Source organism: Ornithorhynchus anatinus, chromosome X1, assembly GCF_004115215.2.
Source record: "Ornithorhynchus anatinus isolate Pmale09 chromosome X1, mOrnAna1.pri.v4, whole genome shotgun sequence".
NCBI classification, from domain to species: Eukaryota; Metazoa; Chordata; class Mammalia; order Monotremata; family Ornithorhynchidae; genus Ornithorhynchus; species Ornithorhynchus anatinus.
Genome location: NC_041749.1, coordinates 62,235,969 through 62,258,018, shown reverse-complemented (window position 1 = coordinate 62,258,018; position 22,050 = coordinate 62,235,969). Strand labels below are relative to the sequence as shown.

The following is a 22,050-nucleotide window of genomic DNA, read 5'->3' as shown; positions in this document are numbered from 1 at the left end:
TGTTTGCAAATACCTCATGCAGCATGTTGCTCTCATGCATTCACTGAACACTGTCACTGATGATAATATTTGTTCTCTTCTTCCTCCTGTTCCTACTGGACTCTACAGTCAGATAAGGGGCCTTTTTCTCCCCCCATCAAACCTTGGAGCCAACTGTGGTGGGTTTTTTTTCTTTTTTCTCTTTTTGAGTCTCCACAGGGGTGTTTCCTTCCCCCAAAGTCCCACTTCAAATTCTCCTCTTATTTTATTGGAGCATCTTGCCCTGAGGTCTGTTGCCAGGAGCTCAGGAGAAGGCCTGGTCAGTAAGAAGGGACCTCTTCCCTACTCAGAAAACTTTGTCTCGGTGGCCCCAACTGCAGAGAGCCTGGGAAATGATCCAGAGATCAGGGCTGAGGTGGAACTTATCCCATGGTCTGATGTGGTGGCTACCCATTTGGGGAGAACATTTGCTGGTGAGTAGCCTTGGGTTCTGGAGAAAAGTTTCATTGTCATGTCATGCTGCTCTGGGGGCATGTAGAGAAATCATTTTGGAGACCTATTTAAACCATCCTTGCTCTACAGCATCCTTGACACTTCCTAATGTAGAAACCTATAGGTAAGGTGTGAACTTTGTTTCTTTTCTATGTTTGGCATTGAGTTTTTGCTTCTTAAGGTGGCTTAACACTGTTTCTTGTATCCATGCATCTGAATAGTCTGTTAGTCTGTTATATGCTGCTCTTATGATGAGAAAATATGTTTAGAAATTTAATTTGATATATTTAATGAATGTGAGTAAACTCTCATTTTCAAACTCTTTGGAGAGCAGAATGAATTTATCCCCAGCCTCGTGGGGAAGTTCTTAAGCTGTCTAGCTTTCACATTTCAATTGAACATAAAGAACAAGAAAAATTTTTGCTAACTATATTGCCTGAGAAACTGCGTTCTTAGATTTTTTTTTCCAGTTTCATTTTGAACACATGCTTGAGTCAAACTGGGCTTCAACTCCACTGAAAGTGCAATAGCAGTCCAATTTACAATAATGCTGGAGTTGGAGATATTCCTTGAGGATTTCATATCAATCAGTGGTGTTGTGTGTTTACTGTGTGCAGACCACTGTACTAAGCACTTGGGAGAGTACAATACAACAGTTGGTAGACATACTACCTGCTCTCAAGGAACTTGCAGTCTAGAAGTTGTGGAGATTTATCACTGCCTTGTGGCTTAAATTTACAGGAATCCTTGCTCTCTTCTGGATACTCTGTTAATGGACTTTTCAGGCTCATGAGTTCAAATGACATTTAAGTTATAGAAGTTTGAAATACAGAGAAGTAATTAGTAACTTTTGATTTATGTCTTAGATGGTTAAATTAAATCTGATCAATTTTACATGGAGCAGATAAGAATTCTGGTGGAGGAAGCGTTAGTAAAATCAATAGATGCAAAGTAGCCAAATAGATTAAAAGAGCAATTAACTTATTGATTAGAACTTTCACTGTAGATAGTGGACACCTCCCTGGAACCTCTTCTAAGAGTAAAAAGAAAATTTGAAGGAAACGTGACTTTTTTTGTAAGGAACCAGCCATATCAAGACATTCTTGCACTTCTTTTGGCCCTTTTACAGTTAGACCTGTATCTGATGCCCTTTAGACAAATAGAGTGAATTATTTTTATTTGGAGTGTTAGATTTTGCCTGACTTCTATAAAAATGGGTAGTAGTCAAGGCAGAAGAGTCATTACTAAGTATTTTATCATCCCCATTTAAAAATTCTCCATGTTAAAAGGCACTAACCCCATTCTCACGCTCAAGTGCTATTCATTGTTCCCTGCTGCCACTTATGGCTCTCCAGTGCGAACTTCTCATGCTCATCTCTGTCTCATGTGCTTTTCTTACCAATCTGAATTTTGCCTGGCTATTTGATTTCTGTAGACTGCCAGCCTACTGGATTGGGGGTCCCCTCTACCTGCGTAACTCAGATAATCATCTCTCTGAACCTCTTGTGATGAGGTTCTAACTGCTGTGACTAATTGCTGAAATAGTTATCTTTCTGGAACTCTCAGCTTGTGACTAATCGCCGAAAGCCAGATTTCTGAAGTCTAGTCATCAGTGTTTTCCAAAAGGAAAGTCAACCCATTGATAAATCGAATCATCAGACAACTTCATGAGTGTCGAGACTAGGGCCCGGGCCAGAGTTTGCTTTAGGTTCGGGATCGGCTTCAGGGTTAGGGCTGAGATCAGCCTCTGGGTTTAGAGCGGCATTGGGTTTGGCGTAAGGGTTGGTGCTGGGTTAGGCTTTACCATTTGAAGAACTGTCACTGCTTGGTGTTTAAGACCCTTTGATTGACACCTTGATCTTTAGTTATTGATATCAAAAATAGACTCTGAGGTGTTTTGACCATTTGTAGTAAGACCCTTATGTTTGCAGACCAATTTATATTTTGGTCACATTTCTTCCGATTGGTGGCCCTGGATTAATGTATTGGTGTGACACTGGGATATCGATCATGTTAGTGATCTGCTTTTCTGCTCTTCCCTATCCCGATGCTGAAAGGAAACTACCTGAGAAATCATTGGAATTAACTCTATAGAATTTTTAAATGTGCATTTGAAATAGGTTCTTACCTTGGCAATTGAAATGTGATTTTATAAAATTGTAGATCCATTCAATTGTGACAGCAGTTTGAAAATCCTTTAGGACTGCTTCACAATAATTACCGGGTGAAGAAGAGTTATTTAATGATTTAAATGCATTTTGTGTATTAAAAAGTCTGCTCTGTTCTCAATATTTGCAAAGGGTGACATTATCTTTTAGGCATATAATGATTCTTTTCTAAGTCTCCCATTTTACGCTTTTATTTTGTCCTTGTTTTCTTTTTGTTTCTAAGGCTGGTGGAATAGCAGGTGTCTCTGTTGATTTAATATTATTCCCACTGGATACAATAAAAACAAGGTTACAGAGTCCTCAAGGATTTACCAAGGCTGGAGGTTTCTGTGGCATCTATTCTGGTGTTCCTTCTACTGCGATTGGATCCTTTCCTAATGGTAAAGATGATGATGATTTTGTTGCTTTAAACCCCCTGATAACATCCTGTAAAAATGAATCCATTATGTTTTTATTGTAGGTACAGTTCCATAGCACCATTCTGCAGGCAGTCCTTGACTTAAGACACTCTGAGTTACAGCGAATGGCAATGTCATTTTTAAATTTACACGTTTCAATTTTATAACACATATAACAAACACAGAGGGGGGGAAATGGTGAAGGAGGGAGCATAGAAGCCAAAGGGAAAATGGGTTGAGTTTAAAGGGGGAGGGGCAGATTGGGAGACACCGGAGGCAGTTGAGGGGGAAGTGTTAGGTCACCAGGCAGATACCCCCAGGAGTGTCAACACAAGCTTATTATTATTATTATGGTATTTGGTAAGCGCTTACTATGTGCCAGGCACTGTATTAAGCATTGGGGTAGATGCAGGCAAATCAGGTTGAACACAGTCCCTATCCCCCATGGGGCTCACAGTGTCAATCCCCATTTTACGGATGAGGTAACTGAGGCACAGGGAAGTGAAATGACTTGCCCAGAGTCACATAGACAAGTGGCAGAGCTGGGATTAGAGCCCAGATCTTTCTGATTCTCAGACCTGTGCTCTATCCACAACGAAATTTCATTTCCAAAGAAGTCAAAGTTGGCTCCCCTATTGTGGAACCTCGGTGACTCTCTATAAATAAATGTACTTATATTACTCATATATAATTGATAGAATACATAGGTAATTTTGCTAACAAGAGTTTTCAACCCTAGTTCAGGAGCCAATCCTCCATTTATAATGTTCCTAATAGAATTTTGGTTCTGACTTACAATGCTTTGGCTTAAGATGCAATTTTTAGGAACTGATTTGATGTAGATTCGAGGACTGCCTGTAGTCAATTTTAGGTATTTACTCTTTATTTATGCACCATTTATTTATATAGCCATTTACTTTAATTATTTGCTCTTTATTCATATATTTAATTATACATTTATTTTAACTTTTTTTGATTTATCTGTTTATTTACTTTTTCACTGTCCCACTCCTTCTTCCTCTCTCCTTCGATTTACTTATCACAAGTGAAGACAGCACTAAAGCATTGCATAGAACAAGCACAACTGCACTACAGGGGGCAGTCTTTGTGTATGTGCAGAGCACAGTCAGGCGGCCGGTTCCACGCTGATCTGTTCGGCCACCTAGGCACCGTAGAGTGCACAAAGGACAGCTTTATAATTTGCTTCATGATCAGTAAGCACCATAAATCTTTAAGAAAATGTGGACTAAAAAGCTGTGCATTGATTTCCACCAGAATATAAATTGTAACTTGTAGTGAACCTGTGGAATAGGGAACACTTAAGTACCTACCATGTAGCAGATGAATCCAGAGGGCATTGTCGGTCAGCTAAGTAAAGTGAATTCAAGTGGCCCAGCGGCTGCCATTTTCTACTGATTTCTTGAATACACCGTTCCAATATCGTTTGGTGTCGATCTGTAGTATGGCTTTTCCTACTTCCATGTGATACAGGGGCTGTATCCAGCTTGATTAACTTATAACTACTACAGCACTTAGAACAGTGCTTGACACATAGCAAGCATATACCATTTTAAAAAAAGTTCTGGAATAGAAAGTTGGTCTCATGATTTTGATCTCCAGCCCTGCCTAGAACAGTGTCATTCGCTTTCAAAAGGAGAGAAACGGGGAGGCGAGGTAGAGGTTGTCAAGTGTGCCCTGAAGCAGCCTCTGACTGTCTATTTTGAGGAAGATAAATAGGAGAGTATGTGAAGTCAGACGGCTGATCAGGGACACAGAATTCGACCACCATTTGAACTCTGGACTAAAAAGACTCTGCAGGTCTTCCCCTCTTTAGAATAACAAATCTAGAATGGTCTAATCTCTTTTTATGCTTAAAGATGAAATGAACATCATTTGGTGGTCCTTTTATAAAGGGGAGTGACATTTATCTCTGGTATCTTTGTATATTAGCTGCCTCTTTAGGCAACGTGATGCATTAAAGTCTCCGTCTTTCTCCAATTAGATGGCTGCATACCTGACTCACAACTAATTCTCTTCCCCTCTTCAAAGCCCTACTTAGAGCTCACCTCCCCCGAGAGGCCTTCCCAGACTGAGCTTCCCCTTTTCCCTCTGCTCCCTCTGCTGCCCCTCTACCCCCCCTTCACCTCCCCTCAGCTAAGCCCCCTTTTTCCCCCCTTTTCCCCCCTTTCCCTCTGCTCCTCCCCCCTCCCTTCCCCTCCCCTCAGAACTGTGCTCCTCCGCTCAATTGTATATATTTTTTATTACCCTATTTATTTTGTTAATGAGATGTACATCACCTTGATTCTGTTTATTGCTATTGTTTTAATGAGATGTCCATCCCCTTGATTCTATTTATTGCTCTTGCTTTTGTCTGTCTTCCCCATTAGACTGTAAGCCCGTCAATGGGCAGGGACTGTCTCTATCTGTTGCCAATTTGTATATTCCAAGTGCTTAGTACAGTGCTCTGCACATAGTAAGTGCTCAATAAATACTATTGAATGAATGAATGAACATGGCTGAGCACTGAATGAAATTACAGTTTTAAAAAAACAATCACCAGAATTGCTTCAGAAATCTGGAGTAACATTCTGTTTGGGATTGTTGAATTTTGATTTTGATTTGAATTTTGATTTTCTTATCAGATTTACGTGGTTGCCATTTTGGGGCCAAGATTCCTTTTGAAGACTATCTCCCTCGTACAATTCCTTTCCAAACTCCTGGAATGCTCTGTCTACTCCCGCTGCCTCTAATTCCTCTCCTCCAAATTTCTCCTTGACCCCCTTCAATCTGGCTTCTGTCCCCTCCACACTACAGAAACAGCCCTCTCGAAGATCGCCAGTGATCTCCTTCTTGCCACATCCAAAAGCCTCTACTCCATCCTAATCCTCCTCTACCTCTCAGCTGCCTTTGACCCTGTGGTCCACCCCCCCTCTCCTGGAAACATTATCCAACCTTGGTTCGCCGACACTATCCTCTCCTGATTCTCTTCCTATCTCTCTGGCCACTGCTCATTCTCAGCCTTTCTCAGGCTCCTCCACTGCCTCTCGCCCTCTAACTGTGGGAGTCCTAGAAGGCTCAGTTCTGGGTCCCCTTCTATTCTCCATCTACACCTACTCCCTTGGAGAACTCATTTTCTCTCATGGCTTCAACTACCACCTCTGTGTGGATGCTTCTGCAACCATGTTCTCTTTCCTTCCCTCCAGTCTCGCATTTCCTCCTGCCTTCAAGACACCTCTACTTGGATGCCCGCTGCAACACCTCAGACTTAACATGTCCCAAACAGAACTCATCTTCTGCCACAAACCCTGTCCTCCCCTGACTTTCCCCTCATGTAGGTAACACCACTATCCCCTCTCTCTCTCTCTCACAAACCTGTTATCTTGGAATTATCCTCGGTTCATCTCTGTCATGCAACTGACCTTTTCAATCTGTCAGCAAATCCTTTTGGTTCTACCTTCACTACATTGCCAAAATCTACCCTTTCCTGTCCAACCAAGGTGCTACCATGTTGAGCCAAGCACCTTTCCTATCCTGTCTTGATTACTGCAACAGGCTCCTTACTGACCTCCCTGCCTCCTGTCTCTTCCCACTCCAGTCCATACTTCACTCTGCCGCCCAGATCATTTTTTTTTTGGTCTGTATTTCCCCACTCTTCAAGAACCTCCAGTGCTTGCCCATTCACCTCCATCTCAAACAGAAACTCCTTATCATGGGGCTTTAAAGCACCCAAGCAGCTCATCCCCTCCTATCTTACCTCACGGTTTCCTCTACAATCCATCCCACATCTCGCTCCTCCAACACCAACCTACTCACTGTACCTCTTATCTGTTTCACCACCCCTTGCCTGGAACTCCCTCCCCCTTCATGTATAACAGACCACCACTCTCCCTAGCTTCAAAGCCTTATTAGAATCACATCCCCTCCAGGTTGTCTTCCTTGACCAAGTGCTCATTTCCCCTACTCCCTCTTCCGTCTGTGTCTCTCATGCACTTGGATGTGTATCCTTTAACCACTTGCTATTCACCCCTCCCTCAGCCCCACAGCACTTATGTACATGTCCATAATTTATTTTAATGTTTGTCTTCCCCTTTAGATGGTAAGCTTCTGATGGTGGGAAGGGAATGTGACTGCTCGCTCTGTTGTATGGTACTCTCCCAAGAGTTTATTACAGTGTTCTGCACAGAGTAAGCTCTCAGTGAATACCACTGGTTGAATGAAGTTTCTGTTGTACTTGGCAGAGAGCCAGAGCTACTTTAGTCGATCTCCCTTTATTTTTGCTTGGGCTTTTTGCTCTTCTCCTTTGTGGAATGCTGTAGCAGATACCTAGACCAGGAGGTTTTCAACTCTCGTGGTTTGGGTGGTTTTTTTTTTTAATTGTAGACTTGCAGTTTTATTCCCAACAGCACTCACTCCTCTTCCCTATTTTTACCCACTCCCTCTGCTCCCTTAGGTTTCCACACAGCCCCTAACTCAGAAATACTCATTGAGCTTCCCTGATGGAATAGACACCCCAGCAAACAAGGGCAGGGTAACACAAAACTGTTCCTGGAATGCCTTAGCACTTTGAGGTAGTGTGTACACCTGTTTGAAAGTTTTGACCTTGGAAATGGAAAAGCTAGAGGCATTTTCCTGGTTTCTGAACTCCTTTCTCCATTTAAGCTGTGCAGAGAGTGCTGATTTGCGCCATTTCCTATAATAGGAGCAGAGCACCAGCTGACTTGGCCATTACTGCAATTGGAAATTTGTGGGTTTAATAAGCTAATTAGAATCTAGGACTGAGAGTGAGGAATCAATGAATAGTATTTATTGAGAGCTTACTGTGTGCAGGCACTGTACTAAGCACTTGGGAAAGTACAATGCAACAGAGAGTTGGAAATCCACTACCTGCCCACCAGAAGCTTGCAGTCTAACATTCTATATATATATATTTTTTATCGTTCTGGACTTTATGCCCTTTGGTCTTTCCTTTAGGTCACGCTGCTTCTCTATGTGGCTGCCATCTGTCCTCTTTCCCACCTTTATTCTCAGATTGGGAGTCTCTTGGGGGCCAGGAAACTTGCCTAATTCTCAAACTTGTGTTGTTGCCCAGTGTTTTAGTACAGTTCTTTGCACCCATCTAATGGTGATTATCCTTGTTACTACTACCACACCTCAGTTATTGCATGGGTGAATGATCACACACAATCACATCATAAAAACGATTCTGCTAATGTCTGGAATTATGGGAAAACCCCGAAGTCTTTTCTGTAGTTGTAGAGAGACGCTAAATGGCAAATCCGGATCAGCAAGAGCTGTCATAAATTTTTCCTAAAGAATGAATGGCCCAATTCTCGCATTTCAGGAAATCAAATGGAGGGGCAGAACATGAGATCTGCATTGCTTCATGTCACACCTCCTTAGGTTGTCCAGATTCTAGCCTTCCTTCAGTTAATTGTAGTTTTTCTTGATTGAATTTATAACTGATTGAATGAAGAGTCACAGAGCACAGTTGCTACTGCATTTCTCCTTCTGAATTTTTTTCTGCATATATGTCTCCTAGCTGACCTTCTTCAAACCTGTCCACCATTCCGTTCTTTAGGAATGGCCTCATTTCTGTGAACCCTTTAGATTCTTGGGTTCTTTTTTGGGTCCCATGCTGGATGAGGGTGTCGTAGCCAAGTCCTTCACCTGATTCTGAGCGGATGTGCATCTTTCCATTTCTTCTTCAACCAGGGATCCCAGTGTGTTGCATATGTATTGTCTGAGGTGTTTCTCAGAGTCATAATTGTGGAAACACTCATTCATCCCCTCAGCAGCAGGAGCAGCTCCTCAGCTGTCTCCAGTGATAGAGAGAAACTCCTGCCACTTCCATGAATTTGGTACTCAACACTTTAGCATTTACAACCTTTTTTTCATTTGATGATAAGTAGAAGCATTCTTAATTCTGCAAGAAATAATGGACTTGCTTTGTAGCTTTCACTTCAGATAGAATTTAAATCTGTTAATGTGAAAACTTGTTAATGTGAAAACTTAATCACTCTAACTCTGTTGCTTTTAGCCCCATTACTGTCCTTCAAAATATAGGAAACTTGCCATGCTTTATCTTTAAAAGACTGACAAATCTTTATCTTTCAAAGAATGGTACATTTCTTAATCTTTGGTGCTTTGTGCTTTATCTTCTGAGGTGATAAGCATATTTTGATTAACAATACAGGACCCTTCAAGTAACTCCTTGTGTGCAGTTAAAATTTGTGCACTGTAAAAGCTAATTAGTTTTTCCCAGGTTTTGTTTTCAAGTTTAGTAAAGTGCTCCAGTGTTGTTATAGGGTAAATTAGATTTATGTAAAAAAAACAAAATCAGCAATATATTTCCAGTTTCTGTCTCCACATTATAGGTCTGTACTTCATTAGAGATTCAAAATTACTACTACGTTATTTTTCTAACCAAATCTGCTCTTGCAATATATTTCCAGTTTCTGTCTCCACATTATAGGTCTGTACTTCATTAGAGATTCGAAATTACTACTACGTTATTTTTCTAACCAAATCTGCTCTTGCCAATTAACCTAGCATTTGGACATATTTCTCCCAATTGCTTTTGTTAAATCATCTGAATGATTCATTGCAGATTATTTGTGGTGTTTTGAATTTTATAGGTGGAAATGTAATTTGTAAATATAACACTTGATTTGAAGAATGGTTTCCTGACTGGCCTGTTTTATATTTTAGCTGCAGCTTTTTTTATCACCTACGAATATGTGAAATATTTCTTGCGCCCCTATTCACCTTCCTACTTGACTCCAGTAACTCATATGATGGCTTCCTCTGCTGCAGAACTAGTAAGTAATAGCTCCGTACATCAACTGTTTCTAGCAAGAATGGACTTTAATAATAAAGATTTGCTTGGAAAATGGATCCAAAACTTGTGTAAAAGGAAAGACATCTGGGAGAGAGACCCTCAAGGTTTGAAACAGGAAACACTACATCGTATTCGGATCAGAATATGACTACTAAAGGAGAAAACTTGTGATTAGATATGAGTTTCAAACAGCTTCACTTAGGGGAAAGAGCATGGCCCTGGGAGTCAGAGCCCCTGGGTTCTAATCCTGGCTCCACCACTTGTCTGCTGTGTGACTATGGGCAAGTCACCTAATTTCTCTGTCCCTGTTTCCTCACCTGTAATATGGGGATTCATTACCTCTTCTCCCTCCTCCTTATCACTGTGAGCCCTATGTGGGATAGGGACTGTATCTATCCTGATTATCTTGTATTTACCCCTGATCTTGGTACAGTGCTTGGTTACCACTATTATGCAGTTGATCAACTGATCAGTATTTTTGAGTGCTTACTGTGTGCAGAGAGTACAATATAGCAGGATTGGTAGATGCATATGTGTGCCCACAAGGAATTTACAGTGTAGAGAATGTATTAAGAAAAATATTTATTTTGTCTCCCCTGTCCTTTTCAACATGTTAAACCTGTAAAAAGGATATTGCTCTTACCTAATTGAATAATTAAGGCATTCAGCCCACATTTACCTTCCGTTACTTTCAGTGACCAGCCTCATTTTCTAATTTGGCAAAGTAATCCGTGTGTGTTATAAAAACAAATCAGATGTCATCTAGGTAAGAAAATATTGTCCGACAGACAATAATTGCAAAAAGAAAAGAATACTACCTCATACACCTGTCGTAGTATTAAGTTATGAATCCTTCAAGTGAGTTACTTCTGTAGAATGGGTGGTCTTAAAGTCATGTATGATGAGTGTTTGCTGGTATTTTGGTAATTGAAACCAGGACTTAAATTCCATGCAGAAAACAGAAATCGTGTCTTGTTTCAAAGGCTTTGGATTTAGGCTTTTGATTTTCACTCAGATTTATTTTTTTCCTGACCCGACTCATGAAAAAGCATCAGATCTATTTTAAGGAGATACCTTCTTTAAAAAAATGGATTTATAGAACTATTTCTCTATAATCAATATTTAATATTGAATAAAATTCAATAGAAGCCTTGGTACATTTTTTTTGTGCATTGAACATTTTATAAAGATACAAAAATAGAGGGAGGAAAAATTTTCAGTTATTAGCCTTGTCACTATCTGGTGGGATAGTGACCCATATTATTGGGGTGATGCTTTTTGACGTGGCAAAAATTAGATCTTTGGTAAGCATATGCGCTTCAGCATTTCATTTCTTTTTTACATATTTAGAGAATACAATTCCTTATGGGAAAATAGAATTCTGTATTCTAAGAATTTAGCCTTTCAGCCATTTGAGAAAAGTGTCAAAAGAGATAAATCTTGAGATGCATTATTTTCACCTTTTACTGCTCTTTTCAAAATCAGCTATGAGATGATTTTGTAGAGCCCAAGTTTACTCAAATAAATACAGCCTTCACATTTGGCTGAAGTAATAAGCATGAGAGGTGATATTTAGTAATTTTTTTTAAAGGAAATAGCAAAATCCTAGTTACTTCTTTAATGATTTTTCAATGAAAATAACCAAGAGCATGATTTGAGGAGGGCTTTCTGTAATTCCAAACCAATTTAATGCTAAAATGTATGTCTGATTACTTGTTTAGTTAATAGTGTTACAGTATCCTGTATTTGCATTTTAATTCCTGCTACAGTTTGAGAGATTAATTGTTCTCAAGATATTTTGCTTTTTATTTTCTCTGATAAACTCTTGGTCTGAAGCTTATTTTTTTTGTCTGTAAAAGAAACCGAATCTGAAATTGGAGCTTCTTTCAGTGACACCAGGATATTACTTCATTTTCTGTAAAGATGCATTTAAATTCAGCAAATTGATTTCTTGTGCATTCCTTTGTATATTTTCCACATTTTTTCAGTGAAAAGTCTGTTTGTATGCTTTTTAATGTGTCCTTTAGGTCTTTATGGTGCACTGCTTATTTTGAAATGAATGCTAATAAATTCTGGATTGTCAGTATTCATATAAAATTCATCCCACTTTGCTGTTGGGGGCATGTTTACTTTTTTTTTTTTTTTTCCAATGTCCATTCTTTCCATTCACACTGTCAACCCCTTCCCTATGAGCTAGTTTGTCACACTGAAGCAAAATCTTTCTTGCTTTTATAAACTTTCTTTCCCTGCGGACATACGAGAAAATATAAGGTGACATGATAGCTGAGGGCAGTTGGCAACTAACTTCTCATGTGGAATGATGCATGAATTTCAGCAGTACAAAATGCCAGATTAATATGTCTTACATCTTTAACTGGTAAGTTCTTAAACCCATTTTTCTGAAAAAGATACTTTTGGGGATTCCCTCATATCTTTTAAAAATATCACAAACCAACCTCCTCCTCAGGGTCTCTACCAGTTGTTCATTATACCACTGTGTCTAACGTTACCAAATAAGTTAATAGTCTTTGTCCTGCCTAGACATTAAGTTAAACTGTATTGTATCACTGTCTTTTCTAAATCATTGCAGAGGTCTGACTAGTGTCTACTAGATACTTGGCAGTCTTTACTAGCTAGAGTAAGCTACTCCTACCCAAGTACATTAAAAGGTTGCCCTCCAAATGGAAGTGAAGGTGGAGATGCTGGGCTCTTTGTCCTCACCTTAACTCTATACAAGCAGCGTAGCCTAGAGGGAAGAGCTTGGGCCTGGGATCAGAGGGACCTGTGTTCTAATCCCAACTCCACCACTTGTCTGCTGTGTGACCTCGGGCAAGTGACTTCACTTCTTTGGGCCTCAGTTACCTCCTCTGGAAAATGGGGATGAAGATTGTGAGCCCTATGTGGGAGAGGGACTGTGTCCGACCTGATTATCTTGGGTCTATCTCAGCACATTGTCCAGAGCCTGGCACATAGTAAATGCTGAATACCCCAATTACTAATGACTCTTGCTCCGGCAGAGGAAGGGGGAAGGAAAAGGACTCCACCTGGCCAAGTTTTACTTTGAGTGGCACTCCCTGCTCTTGAGGAGTGGAAGGAGGCTCTTTGCTCCCAGCCAACATCTTCCCCACTCCCATCATCTCATGCAAACAGGATTCAAAACTGTATTATGTTTATTTGCCCCACGACAAATACTTCCCTCTGACTCCATGGAGAGTTCAGGTCCTCTCTCTGCCCCGCTACCCCCTCCCCCAATATGTTTTCTCTTCCTCCTCCTTACTTGCAAGATCATATTGCAGTGCTTATTTCCCTCCTGTCAGACATGCCCTCACCTAAGTCCCAGTCCACTAGCAGGCCCTCTCTTCTCACTCCAGCCCTTGCAACTCCAGGTTTGTTGTTTATCCACTCTCCTGGTCACAGTTCTCCACATTCCTGCTGTTGTATCTTTCCCCCCACCCCCATTCATACACTTATTTGCTTTTCTCCCCTTGTTCTAGCCATCCTGGTCCCCTGCTTTAATTGCGGCATTCTCTGGTCCTACCATAGTATTAGCCATTCAGAAGTCTTCAACTGCCACATGTGCACTTGGTGTTCTGTCAAGCTTGTGCTCCAGTCCCAGTCCGCTCTGCTATGGCAACTCCACCTTTTTTTATTTATCTAAAAATCTATCTATATGGTATTTAAGCTCTTACTATGTACAAGGCACCATACTGAGCACTGGGGAGGATACAAGCTAATCAGATTGGACACAGTCCCTGTCTCACACAGGGCTCACATTATTAATCCCCCATTTTACAGATGAGGTAACTGAGGCCCAGAGAAGTGAAATGACTTGTCCAAGGTCACACAGCAGACAAATGACAGATCTGGGATTAGAACCCAGGTCCCTCTGACTCCCAGGATCGTGCTCAATTCACTAGGCCATGCTGCTTTCCTCACCTGTCCCTACTACTGCTGCACATTCCTTGCATCGCCTCCTTTTTGCCTCTTGTCTTCTCCAGAGCCTGTTTCTCTCTAACTTCTGCATTTGGTGTTTTGTGCCTGCCACCCCTGGCACTTTTCCACATCTTCTTTAAAGCAGTGTGTTCTCAGGGTATCTTCTCCAAAGGTTCTCTGTGGAAACTTGCTGTTTCTCCTTTATTCTTGCCAACCTAGCCTCACCCCCTCTACAAAGTCAAGCGCTCAAGGAGACTGGAATGAAGGGAAGTGGGCCAAAGGGAAGTTAGAAGAAAGTGAGTGACCATAATTATATGGCTGCACCAGCACTACTTTGTTACCTGGGGTGGGGCTGCTGCCAAGAGTCAGTTGTATTTATTGAGTGCTCACTGTGTGCAGAGCACTGTATTAAGCACTTGGGAGAGTAAAATATAACAGATACCACCAACTCACCCCCATTTCCATGTTTTCTTTCTCCCTTATTGAGTCAAGGCACCACAGCAATCCTAGTTGGATGGGTGGTCAAAGCCAGCCTCCCCCATGGAGTTCAGATTTGAGAGGGCAGTGGAAAACAGCTCAAGGGCTGCCTATCGGTTGAGCCTGTGGTTGAGCCATCCCGAATTCGAAATCCACCTGAGCCCTGGGCCAGAAATGAAAGCATACTGAGCTAGAATTTTTCTTAAGCTATTTCTTACTGAGACACCCACATCAGAGCAGAAGGGCTAGGCCTCTCCTGTCGTCCATTTATTCCAGTAGGTCTTGAAGCTGATTTCATCCATCCAACAGATTATTGAACCAACTGTGTGTGATGGTCTGGGTCTATTCTCATAGTGATCCTAGATTTTTTGTGTAAATGATAAGCATTCAGTTGCTGCAAATTGGCGGGGGGCAGGGGTGGTGGTGGGGAGCGGTCAGTCTGCTCCCTTTTCAATTCGTGAGTCTTTTCATTCTGCTCCCTTTTCAATTCGTGAGTCTTTGCTGTTAGGCAACCTCACTGGAATTGAACTCTGTCAAGCACTGTTTGTCTTCTTACAGAGTTTAATCTAGGACTAGGCATTTGAAATTTCCTTAAACGGGAACGCCTTAAGGAAATCATTTTGTAGGATGTTGACCACTTGGACTCCATTTAACACTGATGCCATTTGCAGTTTTAGTTGTCAGGTCATCCAATTTTAGATTATTCTAATGTCATTGAGAGTTTTTGGCCTGTATGAAAGGCCCAAATAACAGGCCAGGGTCCTGCTGCTGCTTTCTTCCTTTTGCCCTGTGGTCTCCGTTGTCATTTCAGCCCGCTGGCAACTTTTCCCCATACGTCCATGATTTGTGCGTGGGCAGCATTCATTCATTCAGTAGTATTTTTTGAGCACTTACTATGTGCAGAGCACTGTACTAAGAGCTTGGAATGTACAATTCAGCAACAGATAGAGACAATCCCTGCCCAATGATGGGTTTACAGTCTAATCCGGGGAGACGGACAAAAACAAGACAACATAATCACGATAAATAGAATCAAGGAGATGTACACCTCATTAACAAAATAAATAGGGTAATAAATCCTTCCATCATGGATGTTTGAAGCGTTGTGCTATTGTTTCTGGCGAAAGAAATAATACATTCTGTCCAGCGTCCTGCTTTCTTCCTTGGCCTGGCATAGTGACTGAAAATGGTTGCCTATACCTAGGTTAATCAATCAATCAGTGGTATTTATTGAGCACTTACTATGTACAGAACACTGTACTAAGCGCTGGGGAGAATATAAAGGCATAAGGAATTCATTTCTAAACTGGCGAGGTGTGTCTTGACCCGACAAAGTCAATTGGACCTATATTCTTTTGCTCCTGCTTCCACTAGCAGCAGACATGGTACTATGTTAGTATACCTTTGCGGAGGTTCCACACATGGAGCTGGTGGAGGCACAGGCAAGAAGAGGACCAAATGGTAAATTGGAGATGCCGGTGATATCATCAGCTTTACTCCTTTGGCTACTTCTTTTGCATAATTAATGAGTTTAAATCCTGCATTTGATCCTTTTTAAAATTAAATTCAGATATTTTGTGGTTGGCTGAGTTTGGCATGCGCTTCATGTTTGGTGGCGGTGTCCACTTGGATTTTCCAAACTCTCTTTGTATTTGACTAAAATCAATCAATTCTGTTTATCGAGCACTTACTGTGTGCAGAGCACAATACTAAGCACTTGGAAGAATACAGTAAAAACAGTAGGTAGACACATTCCCTGCCCACAAGGGGTTTACAGTGTAGAGTACTGTAACATCTAAAATGTCAGCAATCTTCAAGTTAGAACTCCCCTTTAGACTATAAGCTCATTATGTGTAGGAAAGGCGTCTGCTAATTCTGCTTTATCGTACTCTCCCAGGTACTTAGAACAGTGCTCTGCATATAGTAAGCACTCAGTAAATATCACTGATTGGTTGATAGGACAACAGTAATGTGTTGCTGTAGAAATAGCAAGCCTTGGTGTTTTGTTTTATTGCTGCATTTTCCTTTAAATTTGTAGAACACAGTGTGTATTCCTGATGTAGAAGAGTACAGTTGTCATTGGAAAAAAGCCTAAGGTGGGGAAAAGCAGGCCTCACTTTGGGGAAAGAGGAAGGATTTTTCACAGATAAAACAGTAAAGAAATGAGGAGGTCATGAAGACTTATGAAGAATGCACACAGTAAGCACTCAATAAATACAACTGAAAGAATGAATGAAAGAAGCAAAAGGAAGTAAAAGCTAGCTTATGAATATATTTATTTTAGTTTATTTGTATTTATTTTATTTAAAATTTATTTTGAAACTAGGGAATTAGAGGTTAGTCTAAATAGCATTTTTAATTTATGTGAACATTTATCTTTTATGAAAGGGAAATGCCAGAGACGGAAAAGAATACTGACAAAATAACCAGTCCCTGTAGCTGTAGCTTGATTAACACTTAATGACTAATCAATACAGCCATAATTGCAACCATCTACCTTATGTTTGCAATTTGGGATACAGTAAAATCAATCAAATAAGATTTAATATGCAACAACAGCAAGAAAAGCCCCGTGTGTGCCATTTTGATTAGGGGGTTTGCAGTATCAAATCTCTAAATCCCTACCTCAATTATTTTCGAGCTCAGTTTTCATCATACAAAGAAAAAGCCCTGTGCAAGGTAGAACCTGTGATTAGATCAGAAGTAGTTCAAGGCATGCCTACTCTACAGATGTTGCAGAATGGTATGTTAGTGAATTTTTTTTTTTTTAAAGTGAGGATTTTCAGTTTACTCCTTGATTGTGAAACTCTCCAGCCATTTTTAGCAAACAAAAAGAAAAACACCTCATGGTGTATACGTAGAAAAAAATTAGCTGAGTTTTGAAACTTGTTAGTTTTCCTTGATGCTGAGAATATTAGCAAGGTTTTTTGTTTTTGACATTAAAAAATATGAGGACAGTTCATCAAAAATCATCACCTTTAATTTTTTGAAGGGTAGTTAAGTATGTTGATTGCATTTATTTGTTTGATCCAAGACAGTCCCTCTAGTTTGAATGGTAATGTGTGATGAGGGAGAAGCCTTAGATAAGGTCTTTTGTTGAACAAGGGTGTTCCTCTGATATGATATATATAATAAATTATAGCAGTGTGACCTAGTTGATAGAGCATGGGCCTGGGAGTCAAAAGAACATGGGTTCTAGTCCTCTTGTCTGCCATGTGACCTTGGGCAAGTCACTTTACTTCTCTTGGCTTCAGTTACCTCATCTTTTAAAATGGGGGTTTAAGCCTGTAAACCCCACATGGGATAGGGACTGTGTCCAGCCCAATTTGCTTGTGTCCACACCAGTGCTTAGTACACTGCCTGGCACATGGCGAACACTTGCCTGACTACTTGTTTTGTTTTGTTGTCTGTCTCCCCTGTTTAGACTGTGAGCCTGTTGTTGGGCAGGGATTATCTCTATCTGTTGCTGAATTGTATATTCCAAGCACTTAGTACAGTGCTCTGCACACAGTAAGTGCTCTATAAATACGATTGAATGAATGAACTTAAATATGATTATTATAGCAAATGCAGCACTCTAAATGTTACCCAAGCAGTCTTTTTAAAAGGTTACTTACTGTGAAAGTTCCTAACTCAGACCTTAGGAGTATCAATTACGACTGATTGATTGAGTAGCTGATCTGGTCCAGTATTTCCATGTATGTGGTGATTTGGAAGGTGGTGAAATAATCACAAACCAAAAAAAAAAAAGAATTGGTTTTGTGCTAATATGTATTTTGAATTACTTTACTTAATTGATAAACTGAAAAAGCCCCATTTGATTTGCGGTAGAAATCCCAGTGTTATTCAGGTCATCTTAATTGAGTCTAGCTTGGAGAATAATAATTCAAAAGCAATCAAATAGCTGGACAGAAGTGACCAAACTCAGTTTGTTCAGTTACCCAATCATTGATTTTTCTGAACTTGTTTGATCATTGAAACTAGAAATTACAAGGACCATTAATGGTGGTAGAAGAAAAGTGAACTCTAGCCATAGTCTTGTGAAATTAGTGAATTTTGCTATCGTCACAACGACTTATAATACTAATTTTATTCAGTATAGTTCGGTAACTTTACTACGCTTGAGGAGAAAGATGAATTTGAATTAGCATAGTATTTGTAAAAATCTGGCCTGGGACTCTCTCCCCTTTCTTACGTGATGGAGGATAATAATAATAATAATTGTGGTATTTGTTAAGCGATTACTCTGTGCCAAGCACTGTACTAAGCGCTGGGGTGGATACGAGCAAATCAGCTTGGATACAGTCCCTGTCGCATGTCATTCTCCCCACCTTCAAAGCCTTATTAATAGCACATCTCCAAGAGGCCTTCCTCGAATAAGTCCTCATCTCCCCTACCTCTTCTCCCTTCTGTGCCACCCTTGTAGTTGTATCTCGTACCTTTTAAACACTTGATATTCACTCACTTTCAGTCTTACAGCACTTATGCACATATCCATCATTAATTTTAGTGTGTGTCTCCTCTAGAATGTAAGCTCCCTGTAGACAGGGAACATGTTTACCAAGTCGTTTGTATTGTACTCTCCCAAGCACGCCCTGCAGTGCTCAGCGCACAGTAAGTGCTCAGTAAATGCCATTGGTTAATTAGAGAGATTTCTCACTGATCATTGAAGTAGCTATTGAGGAGCACTGGCACACATTTAGTGGTATTTGAGTGCTCACTGTGTTCAGAGAACGGTACTAAGCGCTTGAGAGAGTACAGAACAACAGGGTCAGTAGCCACGTTCCCTGACCACAGTGAGCTTATAGTCTAAATTGTTGTATTGAGCCCTTTTGTTGAGGAAAGCATAATTCAGAATAGAATTTGGTGCAAACTTTTCAGCCATTTATAAGGCCATATATAAAATATTTGGGGTATTTCCTAGTGATGCAGTTTTTTTCTTTGCTCTTGTTTGTAAATCCAGTCTCGCTAGTTAGATGAATCAATAGTCTTATCCTCTTTAAGGCTAAAGATAAAGGATAAGGGTAAGAGATATTGAGAGCATTTGTCTCATTGCACTCAGATGTTAACTTCATTGGATTGTTGGTAACTTTATTATGGAAAGAATAGACAGAAATGAAATGTGGCAGAAGTGAAAGATGTACTTCATGTAATGTTTTGAGAAGATTCAACTGGTTAAAGAATATTCTCTCTGCTGGCTTAATCTCTGAGCTGAGGTGAAGCAATCAACATTGAATGGATTTTATAGGAAGTTCTGCCCACAGACTATCAGATTTTCAAGGCATGGATGAGCTCATTTAGCAGAAAATCAAAGTTGTTAAAGTGGGGAAGGCACTTAATTTAGAGACAGATGATGCGGGTAAAGATGAGTTCACTACATCTTGTTCAGAGAAATATTTGTTAAGCGAGGACCTCAAGCAGTTTTCACAGTCAAATGCAGTACTGCAAGAGGCAACTTGGCCTAGTGGATAGAGCGTGGGCCCATGGGCATCTGTTGCTGAATTGTACTTTCCAAGTGCTTAGTACAGTGCTCTGCACACAGTAGAGCTCAATAAATACAATTGAATGAAGGAATGAATGAATGGGCTTGGGAGTCAGAAGGCTCTGAGTTCTAATCCCGGCTTCACCACTTGTCTCCTGTATGACCTTGGATGAATCACTTGACTTCTCTGCATCCCATTTACCTCAGCTGTAAAGTGGACGTTAAGACTGAGCGCCCCATGAGGGACAAGGACTGTGTCCAACTAATTAGCCTGTATCTGCCCTAGCACTTACTACAGTGCCTGGCACATAGTAAGTGCTGAACAAATGCCTTTGGAAAAAAACCAAAAGAACAAGCAAAGAAGTAGGAGGTATGATATTTTCACCACCAGTTAGTCTTGAGATTAAAAAGGACTGCATTAGTTTTTAAGAAAGATGTACTTACAAATATAACTGAATACAACCCTTAAGGAGAGAAGGGTTTAAAGTTGCATAGAAGGAGCTGACCTGCTCCAAGGTGTTTCAGGGAACTTGGCTGCTAATTCTGTTGTACTCTCCCAAGAGCTTAGTACAGTGCTGTGCCCATAGTAAGTGCTCCAGAAATACCATTGACTGAGTGATTAAAGAGAAAAGGCTGTGATATATTTAACCTTAATTGGGCAAAGAGTTTAGTAAAGTGGAAAAAGAAAAACCACTTAGTGCAGTTAGCTGAACAAGCCCCTAGTACTGCAGGCTCCTGCAAAAACAAATCATCATTGACTTAAAATTGAGACGTCGTGCTTTGAACTAGACGAGTGAATAGTTTAGTGACATGGTTACAGTATAGGGCACATAGAGACGTTCCCTATTACCGTTCCAGCAATTCTGGAGTGGGTCTCAATTTATAAAATCTCTGGGTAAACCCACCATGCAGTACATGCACCCTTGGTGATCTAGCCGCATTTTCAGGGAACACAGCCGGATTGTATCTCTGGGGTAGGCCTGTATATTTGTCTTCTGATTTCAAAACAGACCGCATCGAAGGTGAACTGTCCTCGGAGGGATGAAGGTCTAGCTGAAAAAGCCAAGTTGCAAGCCGTGGGACCTGACCACATGGGGTACTCTCAGAGGCTATCCTCTGTCGAGCTGTCACCTTGTTTACAATGCCTGGCTCTGTTTCCGCCAGGCATGTAGATTCCGAGAGTGAGGTCCCATCTTGTCCTTAAAGACAGCTTCTCGCCACTACGTAAAATAAATGGCTGTAATACAACACTGTGAAATCTAGGCCTAACCAGGAGAGGGCAGCCTTGACGCAGAGATGAAATCTAGTAAGCCAGTTTTGGTAGTGTGTTAGCCTTCATCTATGAAGTGGTAAGTTTTATTCTCCTTTCTGGTTTGTTTTGTTTCATGGTACTTGTTAAGCGTTTACTGTGTGTCAGACTAAGCACTGGGGTAGTTACAAAGCAGTTAGGTCAGATACAGTCCCTGGCCAGCATGGGACTCATAATTTTAAGTAGGAGGGAGAACAAATGAAAATAAAGGCAGAGCACCCAGATTGGGTGTAGAGTGTTAATTATAAAATACTAACTTTTCACAATCATCTTGAAAAAAAGACTACTGAAGTAAGTGAAGCACATGGTACTGCAACCTTTTCTTTTTTAACAAAGTTGCATCTCATTCCAGAGGCTGCAGAAGTAGGAAGTCTAATTGCCATTTTGAGTTTCATTCTACTTCTCATAGGGTTAAGTTTTGATTAAATGCTCAGGAAACCCTCATTTTTAGTGCAGTGTAGCAAATATGTCTGTTGCGGTAGGTGAACATACCTGCATAAGGGAATGTCAGTAAATTTTAAGGGCCAGGAGCTACATGACCTGTGAATGGAAGATTGTTAATAGTTGTGGTATTTATGAAGCACTTAGTATGTGCCAGGAACTGTACAGTGTGCTGGGCAAGATATAAGTTAAGTTGGACAAGTCCCTGTCCCACATAGGGCTCACATTTTCCAGACAAGGTAACTGAGGCCCAGAGAAGTGAAGTTACTTGCCCAAGGTCATCCAGCAGACAAGTGGCAGAGTTGTTATTAGAACCCAGGTCCTTCTGACTCCCAGGCCCATTCTCTATCCACTAGACCACACTGCTTGCCCTTTGTTGAAGGGCAGAGGCCTGTTGAAGAAGTTCTAGTCTCTCGAAGAGCGAGCTGGAGAGAAAGAACATGAACCCCAGCTGCTGAGGTTAAATTGGGCCAGCTGTGAGTAGCAAGGCCTTAGAGCCAGATAGTATAGTACCCTTGGGAGGAGGAGGAGGA

At 40.8% G+C, this 22,050-nt stretch overlaps 1 protein-coding gene across 3 annotated transcripts in view; it reads left to right on the top strand.

Annotated features, from left to right (window-relative positions):
* SLC25A26 (solute carrier family 25 member 26) overlaps positions 1 to 22,050 on the top strand; it is a 139,166-nt gene that overhangs the window by 9,636 nt on the left and 107,480 nt on the right. For all 3 annotated transcript variants that reach the window (XM_029050659.2, XM_029050660.2, XM_029050661.2), the window contains exons 4-7: positions 109 to 158; positions 254 to 452; positions 2,863 to 3,019; positions 9,746 to 9,855. In XM_029050659.2, the coding sequence (XP_028906492.1) occupies positions 372 to 452; positions 2,863 to 3,019; positions 9,746 to 9,855 (348 nt within the window). In that variant the 5' untranslated portion in view covers positions 109 to 158; positions 254 to 371. The remainder of the gene's footprint in view (positions 1 to 108; positions 159 to 253; positions 453 to 2,862; positions 3,020 to 9,745; positions 9,856 to 22,050) is intronic.